We start from the raw sequence: 21,715 nt of genomic DNA, 5'->3' as shown, positions 1-21,715 counted from the left end.
ATAGGGCGCATCCTAAATGTGGGCCTTCCTGGGGAAGCGGAGGTGAAATGGAGCTTCTGCACTTGTGCGTGTGTGTGCGTGCGTGTGTGTGTGTGTGCTTGCTTGCATGCGTGTGTGTGTGTTGGGGGTTTAAGCACTGGGACACTTTCCCAGATGAGATTCTTTGCTGCAGGATAATCCTGATGAAAATGTCTCTCCCTCTCTCTCCCTCTCTCCCTCATGGTGCATCCGTCCGTTCGCAGACTAACAGCTGGCTCTCTCTCTTCCTCTCCAACCTTTGCTTCGCGTCTCGCCGCCCTCACACTTCCAGTGACAGGCTCTTCGCTGACGCAGGAAAATGGCCAACGTGAAAAGCAATGCGTCACCGCCGCTTCTAGAAAACGCACCCGAGAGCCGAGCTGCCTTTGTTGTCATCCAACATGAGTCATGGGACTCGCTGCCTTCATCTTCATCTTCCTCCTCCTGACTGCAGCCTTCATCTTCCTCCTCCTGACTGCAGCCTTCATCTTCCTCCTCCTGACTGCAGCCTTCATCTTCATCTTCATCCTCCTGACTGCAGCCTTCACCTTGGTGCACACGTTTCCACCTTCTTTTCTTTCTACCACACACACGTTTGAGTGAACATTGAGAAGCCTGGTGCTAAAATGTCAAGAATCAAGCCAAGCCATTAGCTCGGATCCTAAAACAGTCAATATCACACATTATAATGACATATGTCACAAGAAGAATCTTATTACACGCGTGTTTCCTACAAAGACGCATCTACGCCACATTTAACCCAAGGAATGTAGACACTTCAACATTTGAAGACGAAACGCTGAAAGAATTTTCAGCTGACAAATGATAAGGACAATGACAAAAAGGATTTTCCCTTATTTTAAACTTCTCCAAAATGAAAAAATAAAAAAGAAACAAACCACCGAGACGCTGTGGAAGCAGCGGTGGCGTGTCGAGGGATCCAAACACATTCTTACCCCACATATACAGACACGTGCTCTGAATTCTGCTCCGACTTTTCCTTCTTGAGCCATATTCTTACTGTAACACAAACCATCTGGTGCGCAATACGAGACAAAACACACTAGGAGATATCTGCATATTCATCTCTAACCGGGCCCCGACCGGTGCTACGGTTCCAAGTGCCCCCCTCACACACACATAACCTGCGCCTCGTGCTTCGTTCCAGAACTGGAGGCTCAGTAAACACACACGCTGGGCCGAGCACAGGTCAGGACGGTGTCCTCTCCCTGCTCGGTGTCTGCCCCGAGGCCTCGGAGGCGGGACCTCACTGTAAGGTGACACTGAGGCCACCAAATAGGGGAAGGAGAGAAGAGGAGCGCTGAGAAAGAGAGAGAGAGAGAGAGAGAGAGAGAGAGAGAGAGAGAGACAGAGAGAGAGATATCTCGCCCTCCCTCGCTCTCTCTCTATCTCTCTCTCTCTCCTCTCTCTCCCTTCTCTCTCTCTCTATCTCTCTCTCTCTCCCTCTCTCCTCTCTCTCCCTCAGCCTCCGAGAGAGAGAGAGCGATGCTCAAGGACAGAACTTCTATTTTGGCCCGGTGCTAAACTGGGCTTGGCCGTCTGACAGCGGCCCGACACAGTGGCTGCATGTGTCTGGATCGGGGTGAGGCACAAAACATAGGGAGCGAAGCGGAGTGAGAGAACGGGGGTGGGGGTGAGGCTGCGGCGCTGCTCGCCCGCCGGTCCGGCAGCGTGTGGCGTGTTCTTCACCCGGCTTGACCTCCAGCACAGACCCACGTGCACCTCAGCAGCTCAGGGTCACGCTGCACCGCCCCGTTCAGCTCAGGTGCATTCACTGAGGCTCAGTGTTCAGTGATCAGTGAATCCCGTAGAACTCGTGGTTCTGCATATACAGTACGTTTTGCAGATGTATACAGGAACAACACGGGCTGCGGGAACCTGCACCTCTTCACCAGGATCCTGTTACACTGTTTGTGTGGCTCTGATGGTTTACATGCAGGCGGCAACGTCACAGTCACAGAACACTGAGGAGCAAACGCTGCCACTATCAACACAAATCCAATACACGACGTGAAGCCGAGGCCGACCGACACCACGAAGAAAACCACCGTCAAAAGGAACGGAGAAGATCTGAGTTCACATCTCTGCATCAGTTTAGGACGAGCGATAAATATTGGTAGAACTTCTCCCACAGCTGCAGAATCATCAACGTGATGTTTTTCATCCCTTGAATCTGTCGTCATGACCTCATTCATACGTTCCAGGCTGTTTCCTGCCTCTGAATGTGTTTTGTGTGAATAACCCCGTTCCTGGATGAGTGCGAAGGGGCACTTCTAGCACCTGCTACACTGTCTCTGTCAAGTGCCTTGCTCAAGGGCAGATCGCTGTGCCGTGCTACACTCTCAGTCAAAGCGCTGATGCGCTGAACTGCGGGACGTCGTTTCCGTCCCTGTGACTCGTCAGGTGCAGCGCGACAGTGAGCGTCTGATGAGGCTCTGAGCCCCGGAGCCCGAGGTCACGAGGTCACGAGGTCACGAGGTCACGAGGTCACGAGGCCACGAGCCCCGTTTACCCAAACACCTGGTCTGCTCACTGCCTGCAAACGCAGCCTGCAGGCAGAGCTCTGTGCTTGTGCTTTTAAATGCATGCGTTCCGTGTAGCCTGTGACTGTGATGCAGCTTCCCCAGATGCCGCATCACAGGTTGAACACGTTAATTATCCCATCATCTGGCTGCGCAGGCTGGGCTGGCTGCTGTGCTGACGGCGCTGGCTGCGCTGGCTGCACTGGCTGCACTGGCTGCGCAGGCTGCTGCGCAGGCTGCTGCACTGGCTGCGCAGGCTGCTAGACTGGCTGCGCAGGCTGCTGCACTGGCTGCGCAGGCTGCTAGACTGGCTGCGCAGGCAGCCTCCACCTGCACTCAGACGGAGCCTCGTAATCAGAATCAGGATGCCTGCGTGCATCCATCCATCGTTAGCTACAGATTGGTCTATTTCCAGCTCTACTGCTGCTCAGCATCTTCACTAGGCAGGTTAGCGTGAGCCGCCACAGCAGCTGCTGCTCTAAGGCGCAGTCTTCCTCTTTACAGGAAGTTGGTATCATTCACAACTGATACCCGGCAGACTTTACAGGAAGCGGGTCTAAAATCAGCTCATCTAAGCTTGTGAAACCTTCTCTAGGTTTATTTTTATATTTGTATTTAGTTCAACGTCCATAAATCAGGCATTGTTCGAGCTACTGACTCACTGATTCACTCTTGATAAGCACATTGAGCCCGGCTATGCAAAAAGCCAAGCCGTGTTTCCGCTGATCTCCCCTTCGCTGGCGTTGGCGCTGCAGGATATCAGATGTCTGCACCCATCTGCGCACAACAACAAGCCTGGTCATCTGCAGCAGACTTGCACCCTCGCGTCTCTTTTCAGAGCGCAATATGCTGGACTTGGCCTGAAGTTGGGTTACGAACGGCGCCGCCTCACCTCCTGCAACTGCACATGAACACGCATTCTCCATCCAACCTCTGCGCGTGTGAAACCACTGCTCTGTGGCCACAGAACATCTGACAGCGCAGAAACCTCCTGCTCACGTCCCACTTCCAAGAGCAACATGGCCGACGTATAGAGAGGCATTCATTATGCATTTCTGCATATTCACGTCGGCTGATATCGGGTGACAGCCTCTGCCGCGTGCCAGCACAGTCCTTTACTCGGACGTGCAACAGGAGTCGTGTGCGATAAAAGAGCGGGAGCAACACAATGAAGGCACTGTCTGAGAAAGGTCAGGGGTCAAACACCTTAAACTGGACATGTAGCTCTGGAAATCTCACCTCTCCTACAGCGCGACGCAGGCGAGGACGGCCCAGTCTGCTGCGCAGCAGCTGATGAGTCAGCAGATGATGACAGGGATCTCCTCCTAGACCTGAGTCAGGTCTCTGGGAAACGCAGCCAGGACTTAATGCATGATGGGTAACAGGTTCCCACAGAGAACGTGAGGGCCTGTTTTCCTGCCGTGCTGGGGACGCCCTTCAGAACATCACCACCACCCCCACGTCTGCTGCAGGGCTGAGGTCCCAGACGCGCAGACAGCGTGAGTCTGGCACCACTGTGGTCACGTTTGCTTTGTTGCACCAGCGGATCAAAGCGAGTCACAATCACTTCTACTTCCCCTAACGACACACTGAGACAAATGAGGTTTAGCTGACTGTGTTGCAAGGCGATGATTCACTCATGTCCATGAGTCCGTGCAATGACCATAAATGTCCACAACTTGATGAAAAAACTGTGAATGTGGCATAAGCAAAAATACGTGTTAATAATTAGAGTAGAGAGTGTGAACAGACGAAGTAGGACTGAATCAAATTCATTGCTTGTCCTGTACAAATCTGGTAACAAGCTGATTCTGATTCTTCATATTTCATGTTTCGACTGTGTATTTCCTCAGATTTGCAAGTGCCATGTCAATAAAGCAAAGGGAAACAACAACGTGAGAAATCTCACAAGCGCGTCATTAATGAAATGTGGCAGAGGAAGTGGGCTTCAGCTGTGGGGCTCAGGTGGACAGTTAGCGTCGCTCCCTCCAGGCTCCGTCTCCTGTCCTGTTGCTCCACTTTCCATCTTTACATTTCACTCCTTATCATCTGAGCTCTGCAGCTACGTGACCACCTCACCCATACACAGCACACATATTCAGGCTTGGCAGCTGTGGCCACTGCCTGCGTGGTCCCTTACAGCCACTTTACATTTCTCAGCACATGTCTCCATCTTACCCCCACACACGCACCTGCCCCGTCTCCCAGCATCAGCATCACCGTGAAGCCAAAAGGCCAGCATCCCCACGAGAGCCGCTCTGTGTTGATGCTGCTCTTTGGGAGGTGGGGAGATGGAATGCTGGTTCGGGCCTTGTTGAGCATTTGAAGCCACAGTGAGAAACCCACAGTGCCCGAGTGGAGGCCTCCGCCTATATTTAAGCTGCTGACGCCACAGTGAAGTGCACCTCCCTGCTTTCCCCAGCTCTTACTCTCTTCACAGCCTGGCAGGTTGAGCCTGGGGGCGTCTGAGCATAGCTGGACCCAACAAACATTTCCCAGAGATGCTACTCAGGAACCGATTCCCTGGAAGATCATGAAGTTATTACTTCTGGACGACACGATACGTCTTTTAAAAAGCTGAGGATGCTCTGCTTCACGCATTCACACCCGCGAGGCTCCAGGTACAGCTGCAGTCTGTTACACCACTGGGCCGCTGTAATGGCGTTAGTCCCCATTAGTTGCCCTGCTCAAGGGCACGATGTCATTGGAAGGAGGAAGAGACCCGTGTTTACTCCGTTGCCACATTATTGCAGCCTGTTTCTCCAGTCACAGCCTTCGTCTGCTCCTCTTCTGCCTCCAGGCGTCCACCGTCCCTCATCCATCTGCACTGAAGCTGCCTATAAGGTTACTAAAAACCCATATTCCCAACCCCAGCTGGGCCCACGGATCAATAGCTGACCCTGGGCTTCACCAGACGGGGATGAGCTTCTATTGTTGTGGGAGGGAGCTGCTGCACGCTGGAGTCAACCGCCCAGAGCAGAGTGACCCAAAGCAGTGAGGTGACACGAAGCAGGTTTCTCCTCTGGGCGCCGACACACAGCGGTGACCAGGCCGAACGGCCCCGAGAGAGGCTGGAGGTGCGACGCCCAGAAAACAAGCCTCAAACGCAGAACTAGAAGGCACAGAATGGAACCCAAAGCGCTGACGGCTTCACGCAGCCAGAGTCATGGAGGCGGGGGGGACTGGAGTGCTGTTTGCAGCACTTCTCCATCTCTTGCAATCATTCCTTCCACGAGTTGTGTTGTGTTGTGTGCGGTCACATCTCTCGGTGACATCTCGGCCCATTTGAGGCCCTGCGCCTCCTAATTCATCCACAGACTAACAAGCAGCCACGCATCATCATCGTCCCGAGAGGTGGTAAAAGACCGGTTCTGCTCACTTCCATTCATGCACCTCCTAATGTGATGAGAAGCACACGCACGCACTGCCCTGAAGCCACTGGTTGGGGTCTAAGCGTCACAGGCGACCCCCCCCCCCCCCCCCCCAGCCTCCAAACAGGGGAACAGGAAAAACGCAGTCTTACCCATCTGTGCCGTGTGTGATGTCTTTCAGAGGCTCATGGTGGATGGGAACCCTGCTGGTCTGCGTCTAGTCGCGTGGATGTGCTGCAGAAGGCGCTACGCCATCGCATTGGAGAAGCCGTATCGTCCCCGTCTCCGCTTCAGCCCCGTTACTCCACCGTCCTCTCGCCGTTTCTCCCCCTCCTCCTCCGCCTTTTATCCGCCGACGTCCGTCCCGAGCTGGAGCCCGTCGGTCGCGGCGGCGGCTCAGCCTCTCGTCCAGCCTCGGGTGTTTATTGTGAGAGCGGCTGGTCGCACTGAGTAAACAGCGGGCGTCCTTGGAGCGCGAGGGGATGAGCGGCGCCGCGCGGTGCGGGAGCGGATGGAGATGCGGAGATGAGGGGGGCGCGGGCCGGCGGTGGGGGGCGATCGCCGCTGTCCGCCGTCCTATTCGCCGTTTTCTGTCGTGTTTACGAGCCGCTGTCGCCGCCTCCCACCGTGTTTTCTATCTCTCTCCCTCTCTCTCTCTCTCGCCGTGATGCGGCTCCTCTTTCTCCCCGTCCTTCGCTCCGTATCCCGCGTGACGCCTTTTTCCGCGCGGAAGAAAACGCGGTCCCCCGCGTCTCCTCTCTAGTTTGTCACTGCTTTTTTTACCATCGTCCTCCTCCTCATATCGACCGAGCAGCGAGAGGCAGGCGGCGGAGGCGAGCGTATGTGGGTGCAAGTGAAGGCAACGCAGGGCTCTGGGAGGAGGAGCCGCGCGAGAGGAGAGCTCCTCCCCGTTCTGCTGCTCATGAGGTGGTCGAGGGGGGCGCCCCCACGCAGGACGGACGCGGGGGACGAGGCTGTCGCCTCCGCATCATCATCCAGGCAGCTCCGCTGCACTCTGAAGTACATCCAGCCGCGCACGAGGTCTGCAAACCTGCAGTCAGGACCGGACGCACGCGACCCCACCGGAGCGGAGCCCCCTGGAGGCTGCACGCACAACCTGAAGAGAAGACGGACACAAGCGTGCACGGCACAGTGTTTGAGTGTGCTCCACGCGGGATGTTTGGCCGGGGAGCGAGTCCGAGCACCGATTCTACACAGGATGAAATACAGCAGCAACGTCTCTGCAGGCAACCGGCACAAAGGGACGAAAAACACAGCAAAGCGGCGAAAAACACAGTAAAGAGACGAAAAACGCAGAAAATAGACAAAAAACACAGCAAAGAGACGAAAAACACAGAAAATATACAAAAAACACAGCAAAAGACGAAAAACGCAGAAAATATACAAAAAACACAGTAAAGAGACGAAAAACGCAGAAAATAGACGAAAAACACAGCAAATAGACGAAAAACACAGCAAAAAGACGAAAAACACAGCAAATAGAGAAAAGTGGTGAAACAAAAGATGCAACAAGGGTTAAATATATGCCTGTTCACTACGAATCAGCCTTATCTAAAGCAGGTGGACCCCACTTTAATCTATAGGTGCACACCCACATAAACAACCTCAAATGTAATTGGCGGTCGCGGCTCTAATGGTTCTGAGCTGAACTGGTCAGATGTGAAACAAAGTGAAGCCGCTCCAGGGTGGTGGCGCTGCCTGGCAGCCAGTGGTTGTTGTCAGCATGACTGCAAATCTACAAGGCCGAGTAACTGATGTTTGAGGTCTTCAGCTTCGTTGATTGGTATTTCGATGAAACAGCAGGCGTAACATTGTAGTGAGTCGTCAGACAGGAGGCCTCTGATCGGCTTCCTTCAAATCAAATGTCGTTTGTTATGTGTTCCTGCAGCGTCCCCAGTGCAGGAACAGGAAGAGACAGAGGGTTGGTCAGATAAGCAGTGAGAAGCAAGCCGTCAACCACACGTGAAGCAGTGGCTGACTGATCAACACGCAGCGAACCAGAATCCACCAACCGCTGATTAGACTGAAAGGGCAGACGCAGCGTTTTAACCAGGGATCATTCTATCACAGTCATAACAATCCTCTAATGTGATCTTTTGCACAACACTTTTGTTCTCACCTGTGTCACTGTGTTTAACTAGTTTAACGGCTCAGCGGAGTGTAACGCCCCTTCAGGACATGTGCTGTCAAGCTGTGACTGGTCCATGATACTACAGCAGATCAAGTACACAATCTCTAAGAATGTAGCTAAAACCGTTGTGTTGTTTCATTACAGTGTGATGTTTTTCAAACTCATCACAAACTCACTCTTCTCATTCTAAATATGCAAAAGCAAACGTAAATACTGAAACCAACCAGGACGACAACTTGTGTAACTGGGTTTAGTTACAACAAGACAATGTGGTAATTCTTCCTTTAGAGAGAAACCAGAAACCCCAACAACCAATCAGCTCCTTTAGGCTTTCGACAACCTGAAGCGTAAAAACACTGAGACAAGAATTAGAACCAAGCAAATATTTAAGGTGTGTAATAAAACAATTACTGCAGACACACACCCTCTGACAGGCTCTGCGGCAAACAAAAAATGAAGGAAGAATTTCAGCAAAAACACCTTCTAAGATCACAGCGCAGATATGAGGGGTTGGGCAGAATGCCGATACGAGAACCCGCTCCTCAACCAGCAAACAACAAACGTCTACTTTATTCAGCTCATTTACTGGCTGTTTGTGAAGTTCCTTGATTTGAGGCTGTAACTTCCTGCTGTTGTAAGTTCATGCCATTACACATCAGTGTGACTTCTATCGTTCTGTCAGGGCGATGCTCCTTCCTGTGATATGTTCACGTCTCACATTCATGCCCATCTGTGCATTTCGAGTCACAGGTCCAACAGCACATCCTGACACAAAAGCGAAAGTAACGAGTCTCAGACTTCAGCAGCAGCGTTTGCTCTCTGGGAGATAAAGCAGTCAATACGCTGCCAAAGGCAAAATGTACAGGCAGTTGAGAGAGCACAGCATTTCTCCTTCTATATCAGGACAGTGGCAGACATGCTGTCACGCCTGCATCGCTACACACACACACACACACACACGCACGCACGCACACACACGCACGCACACACACACACACACACACACGCCCTCTCGCCCCTTCTCCCACACAAACACCTCAGCGTGAGCCCTGGAGTCATGTGTGAGTGTTTACCTCATGGCTGCTGAGACCCGTGCTTTTCCTCCGCGGTCCGGTGAAGAACGGCGTCTCTGTTCCAGGTGAACAGCTTCCTGTCTGTTGTGCCCTGCTTGGACTCTCCTTCCAGGTGACACCTCCAAATGTGAGGAGAATCAGGTGAGTGTGGGCAGAGCAAACACGGTGGTTCACATTCTTCTGTCATGAACCTCCACTGACATCCTGCGTCTACGCTCACCGTTTAAAGACTCCCTGATTGCATCACTTTTAGTTGGTACTTAAGCTCCACCACGGTGAATAATGAGAACAGGAACAAAGCCATTTCACCATCTCGCACCGTGCTGCCAAAAGCAGCCGAAGTCTGAACCCAAAGGTGCAAGTTGCTGCGTGAAGACACATTATTTAATGTGGTCAGTGACAGGTCTGGAAATGTAGCGGCACATCGCCACCCGATGGACTAAACCACCGAGCAGGTTGAAGGTGCGTTCACGTAGACAAAGCAAGTTCTGTTACAGCAAGATAGGAAAGGCTCACGCTCTAAGGACCTTCCCTAGTACTAGTCCTAGGACAGTCGGCCTCTGGGTGGTAGCTTCACACGCGTATGTGTGTATGAATATATGACTAACTGTATGGAACCTTAGCCAACAAGACATTTCCAAAAGCTCCTAGAGCAGAATATTTTTCTTATGCATGTTTGCACTGTTATGCACTCAGTCATTAGTGTTAAATATATTTATGGAGGGTCAGTTCCATTTATTTGACAGATTCAGGCTGAAGCTGTTAAATGAAGAACCACAGAACCAGGGCCTCGGTCAAGCCTGCGCTGCTTATGTCAAGGTGCCTGTGAATGTCTATCACACACAGCATTAATATCAACCAGAAGAGAAAATCAGATCCATAATCCAGCCTCACAAGATCACAGCTGCTACACAAAGCTCCTCGTTGGCCAGTTCCACTTTGAAACGGAACTACTGGCAACATACTGTGTTGACATTCGACAGTTATTTAAGTAATTGCAAGGTGGGTTAACTCTGCATCTACAGTATAAATGCACTAAAGTCAGGATCCTGAATGAGGACAGACCCACTCACTCACTGGTCGATGACTGCACACGGTCGCCCACCCTGAGCCCAGTTCTGCAGGGTTTTCTATGCAGAACCAGAAGGATTTGGATTCTGTTGCATTTAGGTTAAAATGGATCAAACTCCACTTATTTTGGAATAAAAGTTAAAGAACTATCAAAAACTATCACTTTACTGTACATTCTGTTGTGTGATTAAAGGAAAAAGGTTGTTAGAGCGATTTGCTCCATTAACAGCTCAGCGGTAGCAGTGGACCCTCCCCATCCTCAGGGTTGGTTCTATTGGCACTTTACTCCGTTAGGAACCCACTCAGCGTGTGCTTTAGTGCCTTTCGTTCCCCGTTCATCAATCCGATGACAGATCCTGATTCTCGTCATGCTGAAAGAGTAAAACGTGCTTCACTGTGAAGGACACAAGGCCACAGAACAGGTTGGTTAGTGCTCAAAGACCAGCATTCTGGTCATCGCAGCCACAGTGAGCAGTTCCTCAGAAGACAAAATAAGTAGCTTAATAAATAGCTTTACTGGGACATAGAAAACAGCATTCAACTTCAGGACCACGTCCTTTTGTCACAGATCAGAGGCTGTTCAGAAATTCCAGTTTGATTCATATGAGATTGGACAGAGCTGACACCTTGTGTTTACACACGCATGCACACGCACGCACACACACACACACACCTCTGTTGGATCGTGTCGGTGCACTGTGCAGTTCTTCGTTCACATGTGCAGCTCCTCTGTTTAGAGTCCTGACACGTTCAGGATTCCAGGGTCACTGATGGCTGAACCCGCCTTCACTTCAGTCGTCCATTCGGACAAACGAAATGCTACATGCAAGACATGGTCCTTTGAGTCTATTGATTCATTTTGAATAGTATATTTATATACACAAATAAAAAAAAAAACACATCCACTCATTCCATTTAAGGCGTTACAGTATATAATCATTCTGAACTAATTCCTGTTTGTACAGTACATGTTTTTCAATCTGACAAGGGGACTAGAATCTGGATTACACATATTCACAATCAATCCAGCATCTGTAACAGAAGAGCAGACATAGTCTGGGCTGTGGTGTGCCCTTCTGCCCCTTGTAGACAGCATCATCTTTAGTACCCCAGTCTTTGCTCCATGCATCTCCACGCTTCTGTAGGTCACTTATTTTTAGTTACGAGACAATTAACATTTTATTGGTCAGTCCAAAAGCCTTTTGGTCCTTTCACAATTCTTGTGTTTCCTAATTGCCAGCCCCCAGCGCCCTGCTCACTGGGGCCCCAGTCCTCCCTGCGTGCTTTGGCCATCGTTGTGATCGCTTCCCCACAGGCGGTAGAACTGACTGAAGTCCACATATGGTGGGACTCTGCCCGTCTCATCCGGCTGCGCTGCTTGACTGCCTCTCTGCCGGAAGAGGCTTCCGTCTCCTGAGCTGGAGCTGGAGCTCTGTGTCTGAGTGTTGGTGGACTGGAGGGTGGCCGTTGGGCTCTGGCTGCTGGGAAGAGTAGAGGAGTACAAGGAGGAAGGGGTGGGGGAGGTGGATGTTGGGTGACAGACGTGGGTGGAGGAAGGGACAGGTATGAGGGTTGGAAAATAGGATGAGGAAGGGTGGGCATCAGAGGAGAGAAATGGGTCCATATCGTGGGTGGAGAGACACAGTAGAGAAGTTGAGTAAGGGAGAGGACGTGAGGGAGGAAGGTTGGTGGAAAGAGAGACGAGGGAGGTAGAGAGTGGGAGTGGGGACAGGTGGAAGAGAGGGGAGAGAGGGTGTTCAGTTATGGGCTGCAGGACTTCAACAGAACTCTGGCAGGTAGCAGAGGGCAACGTGCTAAAGGAACAGAATCATGACAGGCAGAATAGAGGATGGGTGTTGGTAAGACGGGTCCACGAGGAAGAGAAATACAGACGCCAGTCAGTGAATGATGAGGGCGAGTTTAAATTGCACAAGTGTCCTCAAAAGGGCAAAAAAGGACAGAATGTAGAGACATGCGGCAAAGCTACAGCTGCAGACAAAATGACATGCATCATATTCTGTTATTACTCTGCAGGAAACCTGGCAGTAGCACCTTTAACCACTCTTGCATTGTTACCCAAGGCACCTTAAATGCGAGATCTTCATCAGAAATAAGCAGGGTAGTGCAGAGAGGACAGGGACTCTATATCAACCTTAGAATAAATGAAGCATGGGAGGGATGAGGGCGGTACATTCCACATACACTCAAAAATAAACTGTAACCTCAAGCAGCAAAGTGTAGAATCACATTAAAGCAGAGTTAACACAACAGTTGTGGGACAAGGGAATGACAAACATGCAGCTTACCCAGATCAACATGGCAGCTGGAGAGATGCAGAAGTACAATAACACAGGACACAGACCAGTCTTACCCCGGGGTGGGAGTGCCTTCCTCCAGGGTTGAGGCGGTGTTGGTTCCATTGGTGAGGACATTTTGTGAGGGCATGACCAGTGAGAGGGTGACACTGGTTTTACTGGTGCTCTGGCTGTTGGAGTAGGGCACAGACACAGGGTAGATACGGCCTCCTAAAACAAAGACGGGGAAGAGTCACTGTTTATTTAGAGAACCCTGCCCAGAAATCACAGGTTTGTAGGCCATGCCTACATGTAAGGGGCTTCTCACTGCCTTTTTGAACAACTTTCAACATCCAATTTCCAAATGTTCACTAAAACATAGATAAAAAGTGTTTGTCTTTGTCTTTGATGATTCTAGCTTTTTATCCTAAAAGGTCATTAAGTTTGACTGTTGATTTTGTTTTAACTTACAAATGAGCAATATTAGTAAGCACTGATACAAAGATGTTAAGATTTAGGTTAACATTTATTTTTCATTAAGACTTTGTGACATGTTAATGATGAATACAGGCATTAGTGCAGCTCTGTTCCCAATGCCCCGTCTCACCCTGTGTGGGTGTGAGTGCTGTGTCAGTAATTAGGTAGTTGATTGTGCGTATGAGCAGAGTCATGTCCTCATGTCGAGAACAGTAGGTTGCTCTCTGACGGCCGGACACGTAGACGTCATGGTGCAGCCGTTTAACGCGATCCACCACCGTCTGAGCCACTGCCTCCAGACTGGTCTGCTGGGCCAACTCTGCTGCTACCATGGCAACTATTTCCTGCATTGGACAGCAGGAGGGGGAGAAGAAGAAAACATTAAGAAATTAACAGAGTTGTTGAAGAACTTAAGATTTTACATGGGATAGAAAAACTGCAAATGTCACTTGGTCAACATTAGACAAGAAATAAAAAGAGTAACAAAGATATCAAATGAAAAGAAAGAAATGTCAGAATAAAAATGACCAAAAGGAGAGGTGAAGGGAAATAATATTAGAACTGCTCATGTGCTTTGAATATAAACAAAGCAGAAAAGCAGCTGTGGTGAGATCCAAACGCCATCAGGTCATCAGAGTAGACCTACTCACCTGATTGGCCTGCTCTGGCCCGTGGGCGGACTCAAGGGCACTGATGAGACCTTCTGACATCAGCAACAAAAAGCCTGTCACGCCTTCCAAAGTCTGGCTGCTATCAATCTCTGGCTCTGCAATGACTGGTCTCATCTTGGCCGCACTGGTGGCGGAAAAGCATAAAGACAAATAGACACACAAGTGGATACGTTAACACTGAGAAGAGCAAAGAAAGAAATGAGAAGCTTCGAAGAAAAGAATGGTTGAGTAAAATCGTGACCAGAGACTGTATGAAAGGAGGAAAAGGGGGAACCTGACCTAAACACAATGCACCACATATCCTCATACTGTATTTCCAAAAAATCACTTACACTTCACCCACATCAAATTTCCTAGAGTCTCTTTCATCGCACAGATGAGGAAAATCCTATAAAGATTCTATTGTGTGTATTATTGAGGATCATAATTGAAATGGCTCTGAGATACGCGACACTGATTTGCTTTGACTGAAGAGCAGGCGAACGCAGGAAATGAGAAGTGTGAGAGAGGGGACCCTGGGTCGCGGGTTCTCAAGAGACTGGGTTAAGAGAAGGCTGGACCCCAGTCAGATCTGTTAGTAAAGACCTTAACATGGAGACAGAGCCTCCACTGTACAAGCACTGCCGAGTACACACATTGTTGAATTAAGAAAAAAGCAACAACACTACAGCATTTATCAGTCGTCCCAGTTCCTGATGACGGATCCTAAAGAAACAGTTCAATATTTTGGCAAAACATTATCTTATCTTTATTTAAAGACAGTAGATGATTTATATTACTCACGCTTTAAAAAAAAAAAAAACACTTTAAGCTGGGTGCAACAGGCTAATAACCAACCCGCTCAAGCCCAAAAGCAGAGAACCTCATAGCTGAGCACACACACAACATCTGTGAACTGATCCAGGTCAGAGACCTGAAAGGTGATGTTCAGTGAACTCCATGGAGATCTAAGCACAACACTTCAATGACTTAAATCACTGCTAACATCCACACGTACAGTAAGAGGACACCTTTCCAGTTCCTTTCCCTAACTAGGTGGGTTAAAGCTGTCTTGACAGCACAGGGCGGATCCAGGTAATGCTAGGCAGTTGGTTTTGAGGCTGTACATTTAAATTACTATCACATACATTTTCCTGTTTAACTCAAGATTAAACAAAGAAAGAAACATGATGTAAAATAATCTTGACCCAGCTGTGCAGTTGTAACTTGTCAAAGGGAGATTTACCTGAGCAAATCGATTTCATTATAGTTGAATTTGACCCTGTAGTCGCCGAACCTCCTGGTGCTACTCTGCCCGGCTATCTGCCCCGCCTGTTTCACATGAGCTGGATCCACACCTAAAGCAGAGCGAAACATCAGAGGCAGGGGAATAGAGGATGTGGAAAGCAATCACACAAGCAATAAAGAAGGTATAGGAAAGGAGGCAGAGCTGGGAGGCAGAGAGGAGATACATGGATTCGAAGGTGGGAGTAATATGACCTTGACTAGCTGAATGACTGTCACTGCATTTAAATCATTTATAGAAGGGCCTGCAAACTAAGTAATTATGGGGGTGGGAACTTTCAGAGAAAGAAAAAACGGAGTGAGAGCATGAACAGAGACAGGCGTCTATCTCTTGACCGGGTTGTAAAGGTTGGAAAACAATGCAGCTAAATCCCAACTAGGTTTATTACAACTGCCAGATCCTGAAAAGCTAATCTAGTTTTATTTATTTCACCTCATTACTGAGCTAATAACTTGGCTGCCCCCACAATGAATGGACAACTTGGCCTTTAGTATGGACTAGATGGAATAAAGACACAGTCTCTGCCAGTGATTTATGTGAACAGATCTTCTTTTATCTTTATAGTTGGACAAAAACAGAACATTTTCTCTACATATCGTATTGTATGTGGTTGTGTATGTGACGAATAATATTTAAATTTGAATATTGTAAAGCTGTTGCATCATCATTACTGTGGATTCTAATCAAATAAGATAAAAAAAAATGTAACAACATATCAGTTTAAACATTTTCCAAGGTCTTATTAATTCTATTAATTAAAAAAAACATCAAAGAACAATGGCAACAATCATTGCCCAAATTTTTATTTCATTTACCTCCTGCTAAGCAGTGTCTCCTGAGAGAACAGTGAATAAGGAAATAACTGTGAAGCAAAAACTTCACCTTTTTCCCTCCATAATGTTTTTAACTAATGTTCTCTCTTTGTGCATCTCACCCAGTGCAGCCAGTCTCTGCAGCTCATCCTCGTTGTCTGTGCTGTGTGGCCGGCAGATCTGGAGAACCTGGTTCTGGCCATCACTGCTGGACTTGCACAACAGTGCCCTGTTGGTACCTGAACAGATAAATATACATCAGATGTGAAGCCATGGCCAGAATTCAAATGGCCACTTCAATGACTGCTTCTCATGAAAAACCTAAGGATGTTAATTGAACAAGTACTATAAAGTACTAGTAAACACTTGTTTGTCACATATCTACATTTTCTTAACATGCACAAACATGTTGTTGAAGCTTCACTGAGGTGACTCACAGTTAATAGATACTATAGCTGCCTGAGACGATGGGTATAATTCACACTCTGATGAAGCCACTTGCTCACACACTGAACTGATCAATGACTAATTCACCTTTATAGTTTAAGGCAACTGTGCAGAAGCTTGATGCAGAGCCAGAGCACCCCCACCTCTAATGTAGGTTCTGTGAAAGCGTGGAGAAACACTCAGATTTGATCCAGTGAGTCATAATGAAGTGCTCATAAGCTCCTTTGAGTCCTCTGTAAAGAGCCCTGGGCTGAACTATAACTCTTAGTTATCGAATACTATCTACACATTTGATATGTCTACTTATTATTACATTACATGCTCAAAAAAGGCTGTTACGCTATGTGACTGCAAAGGATTGCCAGCCACGCCTGTCGTATGTTCATGTATCCTTGGCTGCTCTCCACACATTCCTACTCCCAGCATATTAAATTGTGAGTCATACGACCTTAGCTGTCAAATATATTTCACATCAACACACAGCTGGGAGTACTTATGGGCGCACACTTACTCTCCTTTTTAAACCTCCCAGAGATTCATGTTCTGTCAAATATGAACTCTTGAACCTTGCACAAGGTCCCATGGATCCTCCTTTCTACATGCTACTGATTATCCATTTTCTACTCAAATGAAAAGTCAAAGAATGAAGGTTAAACTCTGTGTTTGTTTGGCTAACATAAAATCAACAAAAAGGCAAAACCTTAAAAGTTGAGGATTTAATGTTTCTCTTCACCTTAGTGCATGAAACTTACAGTGATCATTAATAAGATTAGGGACACTACTGGATAAGTTTACAAAGCCAAAGTCTGGTACTTCATGACTAATTCTGATCAATCTTAAAAAGAAAAGCTTCTAAATAATGGCTGTGTTTTCTCAAGGTGCGTAGGTGTGCGTGTGTGCGTGTGTGTGTGTGTGTCAGATAGAGTGAAAGTCTCTATAGTCTCTAAATTTCATCTCTATAAAAGATCTAAAATGGTCTGTGTAGTGGAACAGTAAATTGTTAATGAAAGATGCTCTGCATCTTAAGTTGTTAGGTAGAAATAAACACACGCACACACACATAAGGAAGGAACGCAAAAACTAAACTTTAAACTGTTTTTGATTGACTTCGATTTTACACTACATACTACAAAACACAAATTTGTAATCAATTGCAACTCAGCTGAAGAAGATGCATGTTTTAATTCAAAAAGCCTGCAGGTTGATTTACCTGTAAACTAAACAGAGTGATTGAGATTAAACTGTGATTTGTGTCCCAGTTTTACACTGTATAATTTAATACTGAACAATATCTCTAACTGACCAAGCTCAAATCTGAAGGAAGCCTGACATCTATTGGTGGAGAGGTTGTTTCTTAGTGGTTATTGACTGGTCAGTTGGTGGCAACAAAAAATAATTTAAATAGCACACCTTTGGGTGTATATTCCACCTTTGTGTTTGAAGAAAAAAAATGAAACAAATATGACAATTTCTATCATCAATGCATTCATTTTTGGTGGCTTATGTGAAGGTGGGTCCCACTGATAACAGGTTTGTTGATTTAACCCTCTGCTCCCTCTGGATGTCATACATCTAAGGCTGAGCCAAAACCCTTTGACAAAGGCTTATTTCAGCTGCTTATATTTGTATGTAGACTTCTTATGGTCACAGTTGATTACTGCCATCTATAAATTCTTAATCAAGACAACGGTGCATGTCCATACCAAGATTGGCGATGTAGAGCTTGTTGTTGAGTATCAGTGCCACCACAGCAGTAGCTCCACCTGACACCTCCTGCTCCAGCTCCTTCAAACGCTCTTGCGCATTCTGTCTCTGAGGGAAAAGCTGGTGGAATGACACGTTCTGATGAGGAAGACAGAGACAGGAGAAGTAGTGAACATGATAAGTAAGTAGAAGAAGAAACACTTTGAAGTAGAAGAAGTGTAAATTAGACAATTGATAAAAGAGGATGAGAGAATTCAAGGTGTCAAAAGGCAAGATAACAAGATAAAAAGAGAGAAATTAGGACAGGGAGACATGTTGGAGGAAGAAAGAAGAAAAAAGGCAGGAAGTGAGTCAGATAATCAAGAAGTAAGCGTGTAGGACATAGAAAAAAAACATGAAAGAAGCAGATAAGCAAGAAGAGGCGTGAAAACAAACAAAACGAGATTATGACTCAATAATTTTAATAAAAGTATCTGATCGTCTTATGAAAACCCCCACACCACCGCAGCAGTATGAGGAATGTAGATGGTGACATGTGAAAGAGTAAAAATCTAGAAATAATGATTGGGTGGATGTAGAGAAGAAACAGATACTGGTTTATTTGATAAAACCATTAGAACATAAAGAGGTCATTGTAGGAAGGCTCAGCATTAGCTCACACTAATGCCCAAATCTGTGGTTGCTAGGGAAACTAAGAACTACTCCTCTCAGTTGTCTGCTTAATCTTTCTGTGTGCTTTGTTTAAGCTGTTTGTGTGTATACCTCATTATATGGTTGGGCAAAGTGGGACAGGTGAGCCTTCTCTGCCAGGGCATCATCTATAGTTTCAAAGTAGCTTTTCTCCACTGCATCAAATGCCTGAAATGACAAACACAGGTTTGAATGACACAGAGGCAGAAACACCTTATGTAAAGGAAAAGCTTTCACTTCGCAGAAAAAGGCCAATATTTTTATTGGAATTACAGTACCACTACAACAGCATCTCTAGAATAGAGAGTTTAAGGTAATACTTTTATTGAGGTATTATTGCACCATGGCTGTTTTATTGACAGGGAAAAAAAAAATCACACTGACTTTGTGTTTTTGATTTCTTGTTACACCTGAGGCTTGAAATTCAATTCAACTCAATTCACTGAAAACTGTCACTATGCATATTTAATGGGTGATTCAATAAAGAATATAATTGCTGGTATTCAGCCAATATATTGCGTTTGCTAACAAAACCTATTTATATTAGAATATGCATGAAATGGAATAAAACAGTCCTATTATTTCTATAACTACATATGACTTATGCTAATATCAGCTGGATGAGTTCAGACGCAGAGTTGCCAGTTTACAACGATCATAATTTTATGCCTTTTCTAATGACCCTTCTATTGTTTTTAACACATACTGCTCGAAGGTTAGAAACAGTAAACAGTAGTCATATTTATATTCTGGTTGTAAATTTGGTTTGGAAGTTGGAATGCAAAAAACATAGAAATATACTAACCTGTGTGAGAATCCTGCGTACGTCACTATCTGTGTGATTGGAGTTTAGTTGTCCTAGTAGCAATTCTGCTGTCAGACACTGGGAGACATAATTGGCCACTCTGCTGCCATCATACCCATTGAAAACACCATAGAGGTAACAACCATCCTCGCCTCTGATTGATGAACAAAGCACACAGATAAATAAATATACATCAGATGTGAAGCCATGGTCAGAATTCCAATGGCCACTTCTATGACTGCTTCTTATGAAAAACCTAAGGATGTTAATTGAACAAGTACTATAAAGTAAGTACTAGTAAATACTTGTTTGTCACATATCTACATTGTCTTCACCAAGGTGACTCACACAGCTAATAGATACTATAGATGCTTGAGACGATGAGTATAAATCCCACGCTGATGAAGCCACTTGCTCACACATTCAACTGATCAATTCACCTAAATTGAATTGAATTAGCTAATTCACCTTTATAGAACAAAGCAACACAAAACCTTGGATAAGTAGTACTAGCAGCAACATGATGAAATATGAGCAAACATTGAGGAATACTTAAAATGCAATAATTTAAGAATAACAATCATTTATTTACACATTAACTCATACGGCTAAATGGGGAACTCTTCACATTTCAGATTTTTCGTGCTGTTCACTTGTACAAACAAATGTGTCATCATCAGCATTTACACGGTGAAGAAGTACAGTATATTTATTAACATTAGCATTATTTATTTCTTCTGTTGCTGTGGAGGGCACACCTGAACCGAAGGTGTCCATCTTCATTTGGGTGACTCTGAGTTCCTTTACCATCAGGGCCGTAAACACTGTTGGGTGCTGTGCCCACCCCACACATCTCACACAGCGGCAGATCATCAGTCCAGCTCTGATGCTGTCAAGGAGCAAAGGGGGACACAATTGGGACACAAACTAAATTGTTATCCATTAATACAAATGCCCACTGCACTTCCTGGAGCTTCTGTGGTGTCTTTGGTCTATTATTATTACTTTCTTCACTAGTTTTTGTTTTGAGGTGCAAGTTACTGGACTAATTGCACTAATAACTAAATCGAGATATATACATTGTATGTATGCATTTTACTCTAAATCAAACAAAGCTGGGTCCATACTTGGTTACCTTAAGAGAAACGTATTAGTTAAATTCAGTAACTTGTTTACAGTTGCAAGCTAACGTTGATTAATATGGGTAATTGTCACAAGTTAAGACCAAACGTGCCAAACATGTGGCATTAAGATAATCAGCCTCTCTCTCGTTTCAGTTATATTCACTGCATCCAGCGACTATACACAAACAAATCTCACTATTTTAGGATTTAAAGCTAACTAGCTAGCTAACTGTTAGCAAAGCACTCCATAAGCTGAACAGAAGCATTACTGAGAACACAAAACAGCGATATGCAAACGGGTACGAGCACCGATGAAGATAGATTCCCTGGTTAAGAGTAGTTCAAACGTAACAGTACAGCTTAAACTAGTCAGAGAAATAGCTGGTCAAGTTTTACTTACGCTCTGCATTAAAGTCCTGCGCTGTGCCGCCATGTTGGACGGGACTGGTTGCCTTCAATGTCTCACAGCAGCGTTCACAGTCCAAGTTTCAATTAGTAAAGTAAGATGCAAATCAAATTTAATAAAACAATCGAGCCCTACTAATGGAAAAGGTAACATTACATCCAGTGCAATGCGGGGTCTTGCATGTAGATGTATTCATTTTCATCTTGTGGGGGTTACATATATTTCCGACTGCACATAAAGGCACCACCGGCGTATACGTTGAAATCCAATTCAGTGAAAAATTGCAAAACGTATATTTTGTTTTTCTAGTAGCTCGTTTTTTGGGGACAAGCCTATCAATTTTACCTATTTGTATTAAATAATATACACAAATACAGAATAGGGACGTCTCTTCTGGGTTATTCTAGCTAAACTCTATTTGTTTGACAACAGCGCCACTGCTCGGCTTTTATAGAAATGTTCTTTCTGACAGCTGCGTTTTGTTGTTGATAATACGTACATTTTCAAATAGACTGGGCCTAGAACGCAAATCATATTTAACAAAAAGGGAATTCAGTCAGTTAGTAAAGCTTTATACATTTACTTGTTATGATTTTAAATTATGTGGGTTAATAGTGAATTTGAAGTGCAAACACACTAAGTTCTCAAATAATCTGCAGTATGTGACTGGTCTGCAGGTAAATGTGCTGCCAGTGGAGGGAGATGTGTCACATTGTGTAGTTGCTGTGTCATTACTTGACTGTCAGTATAAAATAAAGCACTTAGTGTGTAA

The 21,715-nt window shown here is 46.2% G+C and overlaps 2 protein-coding genes across 4 annotated transcripts in view; both read right to left on the bottom strand.

The window, feature by feature from the left end:
- mgat3b (beta-1,4-mannosyl-glycoprotein 4-beta-N-acetylglucosaminyltransferase b) overlaps window positions 1-9,294 on the bottom strand; it is a 37,526-nt gene extending 28,232 nt beyond the window's left edge. Inside the window, exons 1-2 of one of the 2 annotated variants that reach the window (XM_055511703.1) lie at window positions 9,158-9,264; window positions 6,085-8,849 (exon numbers count right to left, since the gene is read on the bottom strand). Coding sequence is in view for 1 of the 2 variants with exons in the window: in XM_029147390.2 (XP_029003223.1) it covers window positions 9,158-9,162 (5 nt within the window). In the remaining variant the exon portion in view is untranslated. Of the gene's footprint in view, window positions 1-6,084; window positions 8,850-9,157 lie in introns of both variants that reach the window. The other variant, XM_029147390.2, reaches the window with a different exon arrangement.
- Window positions 9,295-11,081: 1,787 nt separating this feature from the next.
- tab1 (TGF-beta activated kinase 1/MAP3K7 binding protein 1) lies at window positions 11,082-21,085 on the bottom strand. 2 transcript variants are annotated; one of them, XM_029158033.2, is made up of 11 exons: window positions 20,938-21,085; window positions 20,172-20,302; window positions 19,414-19,567; window positions 18,681-18,776; window positions 17,918-18,056; window positions 15,890-16,006; window positions 14,896-15,007; window positions 13,650-13,794; window positions 13,130-13,343; window positions 12,600-12,753; window positions 11,082-11,709 (listed from the first exon to the last, which is right to left on the bottom strand). In XM_029158033.2, exons 1-11 carry the CDS (start codon window positions 20,968-20,970, stop codon window positions 11,484-11,486), a joined length of 1,521 nt encoding a protein of 506 aa, XP_029013866.1. In that variant the 5' UTR covers window positions 20,971-21,085; the 3' UTR covers window positions 11,082-11,483. The 2 variants fall into 2 exon arrangements, with proteins under 2 accessions (XP_029013866.1, XP_029013875.1); XM_029158042.2 differs by having other exon boundaries at window positions 11,082-11,706.
- Window positions 21,086-21,715: the final 630 nt, after the last annotated feature.

The sequence above is a fragment of the Betta splendens genome, chromosome 1, assembly GCF_900634795.4.
Source record: "Betta splendens chromosome 1, fBetSpl5.4, whole genome shotgun sequence".
In the NCBI taxonomy this organism is placed as follows: Eukaryota; Metazoa; Chordata; class Actinopteri; order Anabantiformes; family Osphronemidae; genus Betta; species Betta splendens.
Note: the sequence above shows the minus strand (reverse complement) of the source record. Positions and strands in the feature narration are given on the sequence as shown.